This window comes from Mandrillus leucophaeus, unplaced genomic scaffold (genome assembly GCF_000951045.1).
Source record: "Mandrillus leucophaeus isolate KB7577 unplaced genomic scaffold, Mleu.le_1.0 Scaffold296, whole genome shotgun sequence".
NCBI lineage: Eukaryota > Metazoa > Chordata > Mammalia > Primates > Cercopithecidae > Mandrillus > Mandrillus leucophaeus.
This window is the reverse complement of record NW_012103098.1, coordinates 2,724,960-2,739,245: the sequence shown is the minus strand read 5'-3', so window position 1 is coordinate 2,739,245 and position 14,286 is coordinate 2,724,960. Positions and strand designations below refer to the sequence as shown.

Genomic DNA, 14,286 nt, shown 5'->3' with positions numbered 1-14,286 from the left:
CCACCCTCACCTCCCCCAACCAGGAGGGCCTCGCAGAGACAGAGCCGAGTCCAGCCCCAGACCCCGCCCGCGACCTGGCCCTGGCCCACTGCCGTGAGCCTGTCCTGCCCAGCGCCCTTGCGTCCTTCTGAGGACTGAGTCCCGCCCCCTGCCCTGACTCCGCCCCAGACCCCGCCCACCTCTTGTCCTGGTCCCGAACCCGGGACTGCCTGCACCTTAAGACTCGCCCAACCCAGGCTCCGCCCACACCTCAGGCCCTGACAGCTTCCAAGCACCCCACCCATCTGCTTTATCAGCCCTGTGCCCCGCCCCCAGGGCAGCATATACCTCAATGACTTCGCGCGTGTAGTGAGCAGCGACCATGAGGCCGTTAATGGCATCCTGCATTTCATCGACCGTGTCCTGCTGCCCCCCGACGTGCTGCATTGGGAGCCGGATGATGAACCCATCCCAAGGGTATGACAGGCAGGGGCCTGGGAGGTGGAAGGCAGGCAGCTGGGGGCCTGGGATCCTCCCTTCTCGCCTGGCCTAGCTGTTTATGAGAGCCTTTCCTCAGAGAAATGTCACTGCTGCTGCCCAGGGCTTCGGTTACAAGATCTTCAGCGGCCTCCTGAAGGTACTGCTCCTGTGTGGGCCTGTCATTGTGGACACATATGCACATGGAAGTGTGTGCAAGTGTGTATGCGTACCTGTGCGTGCATGCCCACCTGTGTGCCCACTGTCCCATGTGAGCCTGTGTGAACTCACGTGTGCACAAGCCATATCTGTGTGCATGAGCACCCCAGGGTGAGCACATGGGTGTGCTTATGTGTGCCCGCATTTCTGATAGCAGTGTGCACAGTTGAGATGTGTGCACACACATTCCTGCCTGGGATGGTCACAGATGAGAGTGGGTGAGTGTGGAGCCCCTTCCTGCTCTGTGGCACAGCTCCCTGCCTTTGCTCACTAGTCTCTGACTGGGCTGCGACTGCCACACCTTTGCTGCACCCCACCAGGTGGCCAGCCTCCTGCCCCTGCTTCGAGAGGCATCCCATAGGCCCTTCACAATGCTGTGGCCCACAGACGCCGCCTTTCGAGCCCTGCCTCCGGATCGCCAGGCCTGGCTGTACCATGAGGACCACCGTGACAAGCTAGCAGCCATTCTGCGGGGCCACATGATCCGCAATGTCGAGGTGGGTACAGCCTCCAACTTTGGTCCTCACTGTCTGCAGCTCACCCTGCCTCTCCACCTCCAATCATGATTCCACCTGCTCAGGCCTTGGCATCTGACCTGCCCAACCTGGGCCCACTTCGAACCATGCATGGGACCCCCATCTCTTTCTCCTGCAGCCGAACGCGGCCCGTGAGTCTGGGGAGAGGGCTTGGATGAGGGGAGTAGGAGGCAGGGGCCCTGGCAGTGGAGTTGGAGTGCACCTGTGACCCCCGCATACCTCACATTCTCTCCTTGCAGGGTGAGCTCATGGTGGGTGAGGATGATGCCCGCATTGTGCAGCGGCACTTGCCCTTTGAGGGTGGCTTGGCCTACGGCATCGACCAGCTGCTGGAGCCACCTGGCCTTGGTGCTCGCTGTGACCACTTTGAGACCCGGCCCCTGCGACTGGTGAGGGAGGCCAGAGGCAGACGGGTAGAAGCCCACCCCTGTGGTGTCCGTCCATCTGACTTTGCTGTGTTGGCTTCCCTCCCTTCCAGAACACTTGCAGCATCTGTGGGCTGGAGCCACCCTGTCCTGAGGGGTCACAGGAGCAGGTACAGGGCTAGGGGCTGAGTGGGGGTGGTGGGGTGGGGGCAGGCAGAGCCCAAGGACCACCAAACTCAGAACCACCCGACCGCGGCCTGACTCCTTTGGCCCAGGGCAGCCCTGAGGCCTGCTGGCGCTTGTACCCGAAGTTCTGGACGTCCCCTCCGCTGCGCTCTTTGGGATTACACAGCGTCTGGGTCCAGCACAGCCTTTGGGCTAGGCCCCAAGGCCTGGGCAGGGGCTGCCACCGCAATTGTGTCACCACCACCTGGAAGCCCAGCTGCTGCCCTGGTCACTATGGCAGTGAGTGCCAAGGTGAGCATTGCAGACACTGTTGACTGGCTCCTCTGTTCCCCAAGAGAGCCAAGGTACAGCTCTGGCCATTGTCCCTGAGAGGGTGTTGGGGCATCCAGGGCTGGGGAGCTCTGAGTGGTGAGTAGATTTTACTAGCGGGAGTGCTGGGAGAGGCAGGGTGGGAGTGTGGACTGTGCAGAGCCTGGGGAGGAGTGCTGGGGGGTCTGGATGCTCTCCAGGACACAGGCCTGGAGGGATCTTAGCAGTGTGGGGACATGGGTCGGGGACAGATGGCAGGGCTAGGCTGGAGGTACATGTATGGGGGTCCTGGTGAGAGCCCCTGGCCCCACCTCACTTCTCCTACCCCATCCCCAGCTTGCCCTGGCGGCCCCAGCAGCCCTTGTAGTGACCGTGGCATGTGCATGGACGGCATGAGTGGCAGTGGGCAGTGTCTGTGCCGTTCAGGTTTTGCTGGGACAGCCTGTGAACTCTGTGCACCGGGTGCCTTTGGGCCCCATTGTCAAGGTGGGCCGTCCCTGCCTGCCCCACGGCCCGATTCCTTTGGCCCTTGTGGGCCAATCTTTATCTTCCTGCCTGTCCCTCTCCCCAGCCTGCCGCTGCACTGTGCATGGCCGCTGTGATGAGGGCCTTGGGGGCTCTGGCTCCTGCTTCTGTGATGAAGGCTGGACTGGGTCACACTGTGAGGTGCAACTGGGTGAGTAGCCCCGTGCTTGTGCCCACCCTGCACACTTGTGTACATGTGCACACATCAGTAAAGGCACCAAGGGTGGGTGGAATGGGCAGAGGCCAGTAAGGCAACTACTAACCTGGTTCTGGGGGCTGGGCCCTCGGGGACAGAGCTGCAGCCTGTGTGTACCCCACCCTGTGCACCCAAGGCTGTGTGCCGTGCAGGCAACAGCTGCGAGTGCAGCCTGGGCTACGAAGGGGATGGCCGCGTGTGTACAGGTAAGCAGGTGGGCGGGGACATGGAGGTGGGAGGCCTCCACTCCCCTGCAGTCACTGGGTCCAACCACTGCCTCCCTGCCCTCAGTGGCAGACCTGTGCCAGGACGGGCATGGTGGCTGCAGTGAGCACGCCAACTGCAGCCAGGTAGGAACAGCGGTCACTTGTACCTGCCTGCCTGACTATGAGGGTGATGGCTGGAGCTGCCGGGCCCGCAACCCCTGCACAGATGGCCACCGCGGGGGCTGCAGCGAGCATGCCGACTGCTTGAGCACCGGCCTGGTGAGCAGGTTGGGGAGCCGAGCAGCCAGGGTGGGGAGGCCTGGCAGACCTTCTGACCTCTGAGGGCGGAAGGGCGCCCACTGCTCTCCCCAACCCCAGAACACACGGCGCTGTGAGTGCCACGCAGGCTACGTAGGCGATGGACTGCAGTGTCTGGAGGAGTTGGAACCGCCTGTGGACCGCTGCCTGGGCCGGCCACCACCCTGCCACTCAGATGCCGTGTGCACTGATCTGCATTTCCAGGGTGTGTCCCCTGCCCACTCCCAGTACCCATTTCATTCCTCAGAGCTGGCCAGCTGACCATGCACCCCTCTATTCTGCAGAGAAACGGGCTGGTGTCTTCCACCTCCAGGCCACCAGCGGCCCTTATGGTCTGAACTTTTCGGAGGCTGAGGCGGCGTGCAAAGCCCAGGGAGCCGTCCTTGCTTCATTCCCTCAGCTGTCTGCTGCCCAGCAGGTGTGTGGGGCCCAGAAGTTGGGGCCAAGTGTTGGGGGAGGCCTTGACTGGGTCTTGGGTCTCAGCATCCCCTCCTGTTCCTACAGCTGGGCTTCCACCTGTGCCTCATGGGCTGGCTGGCCAACGGCTCTGCTGCCCACCCTGTGGTTTTCCCTGTGGCAGACTGTGGCAATGGTCGGGTGGGCATAGTCAGCCTGGGTGCCCGCAAGAACCTCTCGGAGCGCTGGGATGCCTACTGCTTCCGCGTGCAAGGTGCGTCCACCCCACCAAACCCTACTTCCCCGGCTCTGCCCCTTCCCACCAATCCACTGTGCCACTGACCTGCCTTTCCTGCAGATGTGGCCTGCCGATGCCGAGATGGCTTCGTGGGTGATGGGATCAGCACATGCAATGGGAAGCTGTTGGATGTGCTGGCTGCCACTGCCAACTTCTCCACCTTCTATGGGGTGTGTGGGGCCCAGCCTTGGGGTGGAGGGTGCTGGGATCCCCGAGGAGGGAGCCTGCTCACAGTTCTGTCTTTCCACCATGCCAGATGCTACTGGGCTATGCCAATGCCACCCAGCGGGGTCTTGACTTCCTGGACTTCCTGGATGATGAACTCACGTATAAGACACTCTTTGTCCCTGTCAATGAAGGCTTTGTGGACAACATGGTAACCAGCAGGGGTGTGGGCAGAGCAGAGCCCGAATTGGCCATCTCCATCTGGCCCAGGCCAACAGGCCTTGCTCTGCCCACAGACGCTGAGTGGCCCAGACTTGGAGCTGCACGCCTCCAATGCCACCCTCCTAAGTGCCAACGCCAGCCAGGGGAAGTTGCTTCCAGCCCACTCAGGCCTCAGCCTCATCATCAGTGATGCAGGCCCTGACAACAGTTCCTGGGCCCCTGTGGTGAGTCTGGCAGCTGTCCCACCCTGTTGGCCCTGGCCCTTGCTCACCATGGGCTTGACTCTGGTCTCCCTGCAGGCCCCGGGGACAGTTGTGGTTAGCCATGTCATCGTGTGGGACATCATGGCCTTCAATGGCATCATCCATGCTCTGGCCAGCCCCCTCCTGGCACCCCCACAGCCTGTAAGTTGGGGATTGGGGAGGCAGAGCACTTCCTGGCATCCCCACAACCTGTGAGCCTGGGGAAGGTGGTGGGACAGATCCCGCCAGGTCAGTACTCTCCCTGTTTGTAGCAGGCAGTGCTGGCGCCCAAAGCCCCACCTGTGGCGGCAGGTGTGGGGGCTGTGCTTGCTGCTGGAGCACTGCTTGGCTTGGTGGCTGGAGCTCTCTACCTCCGTGCCCAAGGCAAGCCCACGGGCTTTGGCTTCTCTGCCTTCCAGGTAGGGCTGGGTTGGGGCTGCCATGGCGGATCCTTGGATCTCGCTCAAGGTGCCTTGCCACTCACCCCTCTGCTGCTCCCAGGCGGAAGAGGATGCTGCTGACGACTTCTCACCGTGGCAAGAAGGGACCAACCCCACCCTGGTCTCTGTCCCCAACCCTGTCTTTGGCAGTGACACCTTTTGTGAACCTTTCCATGTGAGCATGGAAGTGTGGCGGATGTGGGATGGGCCCAGGCCCCGGTCACGCCCGCCACCAACAGCCCTGCTCTCCTAGGACTCACTCCTGGAGGAGGACTTCCCTGACACCCAGAGGATCCTCACAGTCAAGTGATGAGACTGGGGCTGAAAGCAGAGGCACGCGTAGGGAGAAGACCACTTTTATTGCTTGTCTGGGTGGACGCCCAGGGTGGACAGGGCGGGAGGGGCTGGGGGCCTGTCCCGGACAATAAAGGCGCCCTCAGCGGATGTGGGCCATGTCGCCAAGGAAGGGAGTCTTCATGCAGCCAGTGCAGAGCTGGTCCATCCAGAGAGGCGCCTCGTGCTGCAGCGGCGTGCGGCGCGGGTAGAAGGTGAAGTCCACGCGGTAGTTGAGCAGGCAGCTGAGGGAGGCCATGTAGAGGTCAGAGAAGCGCACGAGGCGCCTCGAGAAGTAGGTGGGGTTGTGGAAGGTGCGGAAGATGCTGCCGAACTGCGCGTTGAACAGGGCCTTGGTGATGCACCTGGCAAGGGAGACACGATGCACTTGAGGGGTAGGCCTGGGGTGGTGGCTTGGCCGGGACTCCTGCCCTGGCCCCACCTGCTCACCTCAGCTCCTGCCGTTCTTTCATCCAGGCAGCTAGCACCTGCCTCGACTCCGCGTCCTGATAGGTCTGGGGACACAAGGTGTGCATTGGGTGCATGCACCCAGGCGGCTACTGCCCTGGCCCTCCCACAGCCACCTCGGCCCACACCTGCATGCGCTCCAGCAGCCCCGTGAGTGCTTGCTGCCACGTCAGCGAGTGCATGTACTGCTCTGTGTTGATGATGCGGATCTCACGCTCCAGCTCAGGGATGATGGCACCCGTGCGCCAGCCGTGCCGCAGCATGAGATCCTGGTGGGTGGGGCAGCGGAACTGGGCTCAGCACCAGTTGCGGGGGTGGGGGTGGGGTTTCCTGGCCCTCCCCGCCTGCAGCCCAGCTCTGCCTCCCTCACCGCCAGGTCACTATAGAGGTGGTCCCCAAAGTAGAGCACGCGGGGGCCACGCCATTCCGTCAAGCGCAGGAAGTCAAACAGGTTTCCCTAGGGAGAGGAGGGGAATGCTGCTGAGCCAAGTGTGCCTTGTCCTCCACCAGTCCTCCCTCCCAAATCCCCAGAGGCAGCCCAAATCCAGCCGGATGCCAGCTGCCCTTTCCCGTGGCCTTGCTGCTCCCTCCCTGGGCCCTGGTCCTTGTCACTTTCCCCTCCTACTTGGGAAGGGGATTCTGCCTGCTGCAGGAAGGTGCGCTATAGGCCTGGCATGGTGCCCATGCCTTGAGGCCCTGCTCCCTGTGGTCTCACACATACCCCAGACTAGGGATTGAATCCCTGTTTGTAAGGAAGAAACTGCAGGGAAGGCTCTGCAGCCCTGAAGTCCTCGCTGGCCTCCCCTGCCTCAGTGCAGAGGGACCTGGCAGACCAATGGCAGACCTCACCAGGGCCACCAGCATCTTGGAGCCGGAGAAAGATGGAGATACTTAGCCAGGCCCACATGTAACTGGGGAAGCTCACAGGGCGGCAGAAACGGAGACGCCCAGAGCAGGAATCACTGGAGTAGTGCTGAGGCAGCAGCCACCAGGGCAGGAGTCCACACCCCAAAAGCGAGAGGAACTGACACCCAGCAAGCACAGTTCTTGGAGCAGTCTGTGCATCCAAAGCCTCAGAAGTGGAAGCGCTGGGGGAAACAGGTGGTGTGGGAGAAGCCAATTGCTGAACTAAGTTCAAGTGGAGGGGCAGAGGCCCAGTCAGGCCATAGACCAAGAGAGAGAGTCTCAAGGGGCAGGAGACTGAAAGACTCCTAGTAACAGGCAGGATCCAACACACAGTGTAAGGCAGCTTCAGAATATTGGGCATAAAGAACTGCCTGAAAGCTGCCAGGGAAGAAAGTCATGTGTTTCCCATAAAGGTGCATGACCCTCTTCAGCTGACGCTGGATGCCAAGACAGGGGAGAGCAGCCCCCTCAGAGCTGATGGGACACACCTGGGCCCGAGGGCTGTGGAGAGTTTGGGTGCAGAAGGGTGGCAGGCAGAGCAGTGGGCAGGGCTGAGAGGGTGGGAGTGTTTCCTGCAGGCCAGGCCTGGGCATTGGCCACCCCCACACTGCTCCCCTGGCCAGCTGCTGGCTTCCCCCTGCCCCAGCCCCAAGGCCTTTAGAACCCCTAGCCTGAAGCAGCCCAGCTCAGCCAGGATTTCTGCATTCCAGCCAGGGCGAAACCTTAATCACTGCCTGCTCATAGATACCCAGTCCCACCTCAACACCAGTCCCTCTCATTTTCCTAGCCAGGCAGGAAGGAGGAGTTTCTCTAGAGCACCCAATGAGCTGTCCCCAACCAGACTTGTTCTGGCTGCAGGAGAGTGCTCAGCCCCAAGAAATGACATCATTTATCAGGCATTTCATGATCTCTGACCATTCTTGTTTTTTGAAGACAGGGTCTCGCATTGTTGCCCAGGCTAGAGTGCAGTGGTGTGATCACAGCTCACTGCAGCCTCGAACTCCTGGGTTCAAGTGATCCTCCCACTTCAGCCTCTGGAGACCAAAGGTGCATGCCCTAATTTTTTCTATTTTTAGTGGAGACGGGGTTTTGCCATGTTGGCCAGGCTGGTCTCAAACTCCTGAGCTCAACAAGCTATCCTGTAGCCTCGGCCTCCCAAACTGCTGGGATTACAGGCATGAGCCACCGCACCTGGCCCACTGGCCATTCTGAGGGCTTTATATCACAGCTTCAGTAGAGAGTATTACACCTCTTTTGCAGACAAGGGAAGCAAGGCACAGAGGTCAGGCAACCAGGCCAGGCTCCCTCTGCTGAGTAGTGGAGTTTGGAATTCAAAGCCAGGCAGCTTGACCCAGAGGTCAAGCTCTCGAGGCCACCCAGACCTGCTCCCTGCCAGCCATTGCCTGTGTGAGGCTGCTCAGGGCCGAGGAGCTGTGCTGCTTCCTCAGAGGCTGCCTCTGCACAGCCTGGAGCCCTAGCTAGGCCCCATGCCCCCACCATGTGCTGCTTTCCCCAGATGGCCCTTACCTGCCGATAGATCTTGCCCTTTTCCAAGCGGGTGATCCGGTCCCACTGAAGTGAGCCCTTCTCATCGAGTTTTCTGAAAGGCCTGGGGTGCAGGTAAAGGGCTTGACTTCCAGTCTGTGGCTGGGCCATGGGCCGGGCAACCCCCATCCCTCCTTCATAAAGGCCCACCTGCTCAAGTGGACCCATGCCAGCAAGGGGGTGTTCCCACCCCAAGCACACTGGGCAGTGGGCAAACGCCAGGTTGGCCTCCTGCTTCAATCCCCTCACTGGGGGGAGGCCTCTATTCCCCTTCCCTGACCCTGTGACCCCCACCATGCCCATACTTGCGCCGGTCAGTGAAGAAGCTGGGCTTGTCTGCCTGGACAATGACCACATCGAAGAGCTGGCGCCAATCGGGACCCACCATGTGCCGCATCCCCTTGTCTCTGTGCGGAGGAGGTTCCGGTGGCAAGTAGTCTGAGGGCAGCTCTGTGCCTGCCCTCCCCACCCAGAGCCCTGGCCCTGCTGTCCCTCCGTCCACAGGGGCTGGACTCACACGAAGCTGAAAGGACTGTTGGTGATGAGGAACAGCTGTTTCCCATGGGCCACCAGGCGGCTCAGGACGGCAAACGTCTCGTCCCCTCTCAGGATGTACTTCTCTAATGGGGCAGATGGGTCTGTGAGGGCCAGCTCTGCCACCTGCTCAGGCTGGCCACGGCAGGGCTTCTATCCACCCTTACCCATGTCCTGCTCGATCCACTGGTACATGAGGCCCTTCACATGCACGTCTCGGATGGCGTCCTGGGGGCGGTGGAGGACAATGAGGGTGCAGCAGGGCCCAGGCAGGCCTGTCCTGCTGTGGCTGGACTTAGCTTTCCCTGCCATCTGAGGGCAAGCCCAGCATCCTCACCGTCACATCCTTGTAGAGGTGCGCTTGGTCAAACTCCAGGCTGTGGCCCAGGAAGTAGTCCACCACGCAGGACAGCAGAGCCATCTCCGGCAGTGAGAAAATGTCCATGAACTGCTTAATGGAGGGACCCTGGGGAGGGGGCCATTGTCTCAGACACCCTTTGAGGCCCCACCCCCTTCAGTGCTGGAGATGAGGGCTCCAAATCTGCCTTGGGACTTGGGCACATGTCCATGGGGCAAGTTGGCTGCTGGGATATGGAGTACCTTGCCATAGAAGCCACTCATCTGGTATAGTGGGATGTGCTGGGTGCCCCCATACAGCTCGATCACTTCCTCATCTGGCACAGGCTGGAGGCCCCTGAGCAGGCCCAAGATACCATCAGTCCAAGGTAGTCCTGAGCCAGAACAGCAATGTAGGGTGGGGCAGGGGTGGGGTCGGAGCAGAGCCAACTGACCTGTAGGCTGTCCCCAGCTGCACATAGTGGAAGGCGTCAATCTTCATCAAAAGGCTCTGGGGGCGTCAGGGAGGCAGGACAGACGGTGAGGAGGCAGTTTCACCACGGCCCCAAGCCAGCCTCTTTCAGACCATGCCAGAACCCCAGCTGGATGGTATTAAGGGGTAATGACCATACCAAGAGGACACCAAGGAGGGAGCCCCTATACAGGTCCAGCCACTCACCTTCTGAATGTCATAGTGGAGGCCACGGATGGCAAAGCTGGGGTTGTAGTCATACTTCCGAATCCCCTCTGGGTACTGCCGGGGGAAAGCGGCCAGGCCTAAGCCAATAACCCTGCCAGACCTGCTGGCTGGTGGCCACCCCAGGCGGTCAATCCAGCCATCTGCCCAGGGCAGCGGCCAGTCAAGAGGGCCAGGGAGGCCCCATGACTCAGCCCTGAGCTTAGGCCAAGGTGGGTCTGGCTGGCCTCCACGCCCTGGGCGTGTTGGTGGCAAGGACCCCCGTCTCACCTTGTAGTGCTCGATCAGGATGTCACGGGCGGCGCTGAAGATCTCGGGGTGCAGTGCGTCTGCATACTGGGCCAGGGTGTAGTCGTAGTCAAAGCCGTAGACCTCAACGTCACGCAGGCTGATCTCGTTGTTGGCATAGATGGCTGCTGGGTTCAGGAGACTGCAGACCTCGGGGGGCAGGAGGTCTAGAGGAAGGAGATGCAGGGAGGCAGTGATGGGGACGATGATCCCTGCGGCAGCTATGGCTCCTGAGCACTCTGTGGGGGACTAGCCCTGTGAGCCTCAGAAACACCCCACAATGGTTCCTCTTATTCCAGTGCTGCAGATGCTCAAACAGGCCCAGAGAGAAGTCACTTGCCCACGGTCACGTGGTTAGGGTAAGGCAGAGCCCCTGGCTGGAGCTCCTCCCCATGGTTACACCTGCCTGCATTACACTATCTCCTGCAGCCCACCAGGTGTACTGAGTCTGTGATACTCCAGGCCTTCATCACTAAGCCCCATCAGACACAGGGCCATGCTAGAACCCTGGCAGCAGTCACTTAACTCCTCACTGCCTAGCCCCAGAACAGCTGCTTTTGGGATGCTCTACAGTGCAAATCCTCCCACTTGCTCAAAACCCATGCAGGAATATCACTGTCTGGGCCGCCTACAATTCAGTGGCTCCTCTGCTTCTCTCAGGGGCCCTGCCCTGCCCCCTGGCCTCATCTCTCAGCCTCCCTGGGATTATGTGTGAGGACAGCGTGTGGGCACTGAGGACTCCAACCCAGAGTGGCTGGCTCTGTATGGCCAGACTAGGGAGCTGAGGCCATGGATGCTGACTTTTCTACCTTTCCCAGAGCTGGGACTGGGGCTCAGGAACATTAGTGGGAGGGGGTGTCCCTCTGCTGATCGGGCTGCCAGCTCTGTGCACCTCCCATAGCCCAGGGAGAGTGAGGCCCCTCTAATCAGATTTCAGCTACCCGCCAGCCCATATAATGACATTTGCTGGCTCTAGCCAGGGAACATTGCTAATTACGACAGGCAGGACGTGATGTCAGGTTCTGGGCCATTATCCGGGCTGCTCCTTCTGGGGATGTGGTCGTGGCCACCCCAAGTCCCTGGCTGCTCCCAGGAGGGTGCAGTTGGCTTTGAGGCCCACAGCAGGGTGCTGAGCAGGGCACTGTGCAGCATGGGTTCTGGGGTCCCAAGGAGGCAGACGAGGCTGAGAGGCCCCACGTTACCTGCCCTGGTTTCCCTGTGTGTACAATGGGGAAAGTGGAAGGGAAAGGAAAAGAAAGGAGATGTGCTAGGAAGGCCACATGCAATGAGGTCAACCAGACAAGACCATGATAGAGGGAGCTCTCATGGCTATGACTTCAGGAAGGTCACCTCACCTCTTGAGCCTCAGTTTCCTAGTTTCTAAAAGGGTAGGAAAAATTGTACCAAGTGGGGCATGGTGGCACACACCTATAGTCCTAGCTACTCAGGAGGCTGAGGCGAGAGGATTGCTTGAAACCCAGTAGTTCAAGACCAGTCTAAGCCATATAGCGATACCCTGTCTCTGTGAAAACATTTTTAAAAAGAAAAAAAATGTACCAACCTACAGAATTACTAAGAGGGTCATATGGAAGGTGCTACTCTGTGCAGCAATCTCACTCTGCACCCGCACATATACAGGATTAAATGGGTGATATGTTTCCTGAGCCTATGAGCATCCTGTCCCCAATTTCCTAGTGTCCCTCCAGAAGCAGGGGCTGCAGGGAGAAGGCAGCAGGCAGGACTAGATGCACAGGGCACTGCCTTGCAGGGACCCCAGCTGTAAGACTCCAGGGGATCCCTGTCTCAGCCACAACCCCAGTGCCGATCACAAAGCAGGAGCTGCCAGGCCAGAGGGCCAGGGAAGCCCCACAGTGTGCCTGGCAGCTGCTGCACTCAAGAGGCAGACACCTTATTGATGTGCTCTGTGCCCAGAGCACCTGCCTCAGAGGCACTCTGGGAACACAGGGCTCCATCCCCACCCCTTTCCTTTGGAGCCAAGTTCAGGGTGTGGGTGGGGGATCAGGTGTGGCTGCTTCCCCGGGCCAGTACAGAGTGGCTGCTCCAAAGATCCGTGGGTGTAGACAGGAGCCCTCACTTGGACAGTTGACTGCAACGCTCTAGGGAGCTGCTTCTGAGCCACGCCTCAAGGCCTAGGGTTCTGGTGTCACTAGGACCCTGGGCCTTGCCCTTCCCACGGCTCTGAGTTCCCAGGTACCAAATGTGACTGTGACTCTTGGTGCAGAAGACCTCGGAGGGTCTGCTTGCCAGTGCAGCCTCTTGCTGGCAGAGTCCTGGCCTTCACCTCTGCCCTTAAGGATGTTCCCAGGGGCCCAGGGGCAGACAGTCCTCCCAAGAACAAAGCAGGATGGGGAAAGAGCCACAGGGCCTGGCGGCCTGGCTTGATTTCTAGACTAGAAAATTCTTGGTTCTGGGGCGACAGCGGCCTGTTCCCTTCCATAGGTGGTGTGGGTTGGGGGGCAGCTGAGGGTGTGTCCCACCCAGCATGTCCAGCAATTGCCCTCCTTTCTCCTCAGCCCCAGCTCCCACACCTGCCCATGGTTCCAGCTCCCAGGGCCAACTGCTCCCTAGCAGCCATGACACTTGTGGATGTCTTAGAGGCTTGTCTCGTTCAATCCTCACTCTCACCCTGTGAGGCAGTCTCACTTATTCCCCCATCGTCCGGAGGAAGAAACTGTGGCTCAGGGAGGTGAAGTCACTTGCTCGAAACCACCCAGTAACAGGCACCGGGTTTGAGATCACCATTCAAGTCACCCCACCTGCATTAATCACTCTGCCTCTCAGCCTAGCCTCCCACTGTCACCACACTGAGGCCAGGCGGGTGGGGGCTGGTGGACTGAGGGACGTGCTGCGCTGCTCTTAGCCCATAGGCATTAGCCCAAAGCAGACCTTTAGCCCAAAGGTGTGAAGCTGGCTCCTGTGGTGCTCACCATGGGATCTTGGTGGAAATGACTTTGCTCGTTGTATGACAAGAGGAGCTTAGAGGGCTGTGAGGCTCCAAAGATGCAGACAGGCCCAGGAGGACAATGTCCAGTAGATCCCCGTGCTCCTCCCTGAAACCTCCAAGGCAGGCTTCTCAGGATACTCACAGGGTCTTCTCCAGGCCCAGAGCAAAGACTTCATAAATAACACTGGGCGGCCTCTCCACAGACACAAACTCAACCCGGGATCTCGAGGGTGGACAGATGCCCAAGGCTTCAAAATGACCATTCCTCAGGGGCCTTTACCATTCTGCCTTCACTGGTCAAGAAGTGATTCTCAGCCACCCCACAAAGCCGGAGTGAAAACCCTTGTCTAGCCAGTTGGAATCTTCCAGACAGGGCCACTTTGTCTTATCAGACAATGAAAGCTACGTCACCCCTGGGGGTTCCTCCGGAAGCTCCCCTGCCCCACTTGGCCTGGTTCCAGTCATCACCCAACCCTGGGACAGAGAGGCCCCAGGACTGCGTTTCATGCTTGAGAGAGGGTGAGGCTTGCCTGGGGCCACCCAGCTGCTCAGTGATAGGGTCACGACCCAAACCACATCTGTCTGCTGCAGAAGCAGGGCCCCACTAGACGCAGGAAGACAAGCAGTCAGATGTCCAGCACTCTCAGCTCTGGGGCCTCACTAGTGAGCCCTAGCCGGCCCCCTCTAAGAAGGGGCCTCAGCCTCCTCAAGCCATTTCTCAGAGGGAGAGAGCAGGGACAGGGAGGTTAAGTGCCCTTTGCAGCTCTAGTCTGGGCTACAGGGGGCGGGGGTGACTTGGTTTCTCCCAGTCTTCGCTTCCCGTGCTGAGAGGGGGCCGGACCTCCAGGGCGACATCGAGGTGTGTCTGGGAAGTCCAACCGGTGTCCCCTTTGGTCCGGCCGTCCCCAGGAGCCCGTTCCGCCCGGCGCCGCTCGCTGGCTTTGTCCACAGCACTCTCCCGCCCCAACTAAGGGCTGGCCGAGAACAAGCGGTTGGGGGCGTTTCCGCCGCGGCCTCCCGTTGGGCAGGACCCCGAAGGAAGACGGCAGGGGCCCAGCACTCCGGCAGCCGCTCAAGGCGCCCCGAACTCCCCAGACCGAGCTAAGGGCTGGCCGAGAACAAGCGGTTGGGGGCG

The 14,286-nt window shown here is 60.3% G+C and overlaps 2 protein-coding genes across 2 annotated transcripts in view; one reads left to right on the top strand and one right to left on the bottom strand.

Annotated features, from left to right (window-relative positions):
- STAB1 (stabilin 1) overlaps positions 1-5,542 on the top strand; it is a 29,292-nt gene extending 23,750 nt beyond the window's left edge. Inside the window, exons 49-69 of the mRNA XM_011986207.1 lie at positions 316-456; positions 557-616; positions 996-1,172; positions 1,256-1,342; positions 1,451-1,600; positions 1,690-1,746; positions 1,852-2,053; positions 2,408-2,557; positions 2,643-2,747; positions 2,891-2,998; positions 3,084-3,277; positions 3,377-3,521; positions 3,601-3,734; positions 3,821-3,986; positions 4,071-4,180; positions 4,267-4,386; positions 4,472-4,621; positions 4,697-4,801; positions 4,912-5,058; positions 5,141-5,254; positions 5,333-5,542. Coding sequence (XP_011841597.1) covers positions 316-456; positions 557-616; positions 996-1,172; positions 1,256-1,342; positions 1,451-1,600; positions 1,690-1,746; positions 1,852-2,053; positions 2,408-2,557; positions 2,643-2,747; positions 2,891-2,998; positions 3,084-3,277; positions 3,377-3,521; positions 3,601-3,734; positions 3,821-3,986; positions 4,071-4,180; positions 4,267-4,386; positions 4,472-4,621; positions 4,697-4,801; positions 4,912-5,058; positions 5,141-5,254; positions 5,333-5,389 — 2,679 coding nt within the window. The 3' untranslated portion in view covers positions 5,390-5,542. The remainder of the gene's footprint in view (positions 1-315; positions 457-556; positions 617-995; positions 1,173-1,255; positions 1,343-1,450; positions 1,601-1,689; positions 1,747-1,851; positions 2,054-2,407; positions 2,558-2,642; positions 2,748-2,890; positions 2,999-3,083; positions 3,278-3,376; positions 3,522-3,600; positions 3,735-3,820; positions 3,987-4,070; positions 4,181-4,266; positions 4,387-4,471; positions 4,622-4,696; positions 4,802-4,911; positions 5,059-5,140; positions 5,255-5,332) is intronic.
- NT5DC2 (5'-nucleotidase domain containing 2) overlaps positions 5,413-14,286 on the bottom strand; it is a 10,674-nt gene continuing 1,800 nt past the window's right edge. The window contains exons 2-14 of the mRNA XM_011986208.1: positions 10,169-10,353; positions 9,881-9,955; positions 9,657-9,712; positions 9,466-9,559; positions 9,203-9,331; positions 9,033-9,093; positions 8,849-8,951; positions 8,637-8,738; positions 8,314-8,395; positions 6,251-6,337; positions 6,009-6,149; positions 5,863-5,927; positions 5,413-5,777 (exon numbers count right to left, since the gene is read on the bottom strand). Coding sequence (XP_011841598.1) covers positions 5,516-5,777; positions 5,863-5,927; positions 6,009-6,149; positions 6,251-6,337; positions 8,314-8,395; positions 8,637-8,738; positions 8,849-8,951; positions 9,033-9,093; positions 9,203-9,331; positions 9,466-9,559; positions 9,657-9,712; positions 9,881-9,955; positions 10,169-10,353 — 1,442 coding nt within the window. The 3' untranslated portion in view covers positions 5,413-5,515. The remainder of the gene's footprint in view (positions 5,778-5,862; positions 5,928-6,008; positions 6,150-6,250; positions 6,338-8,313; positions 8,396-8,636; positions 8,739-8,848; positions 8,952-9,032; positions 9,094-9,202; positions 9,332-9,465; positions 9,560-9,656; positions 9,713-9,880; positions 9,956-10,168; positions 10,354-14,286) is intronic.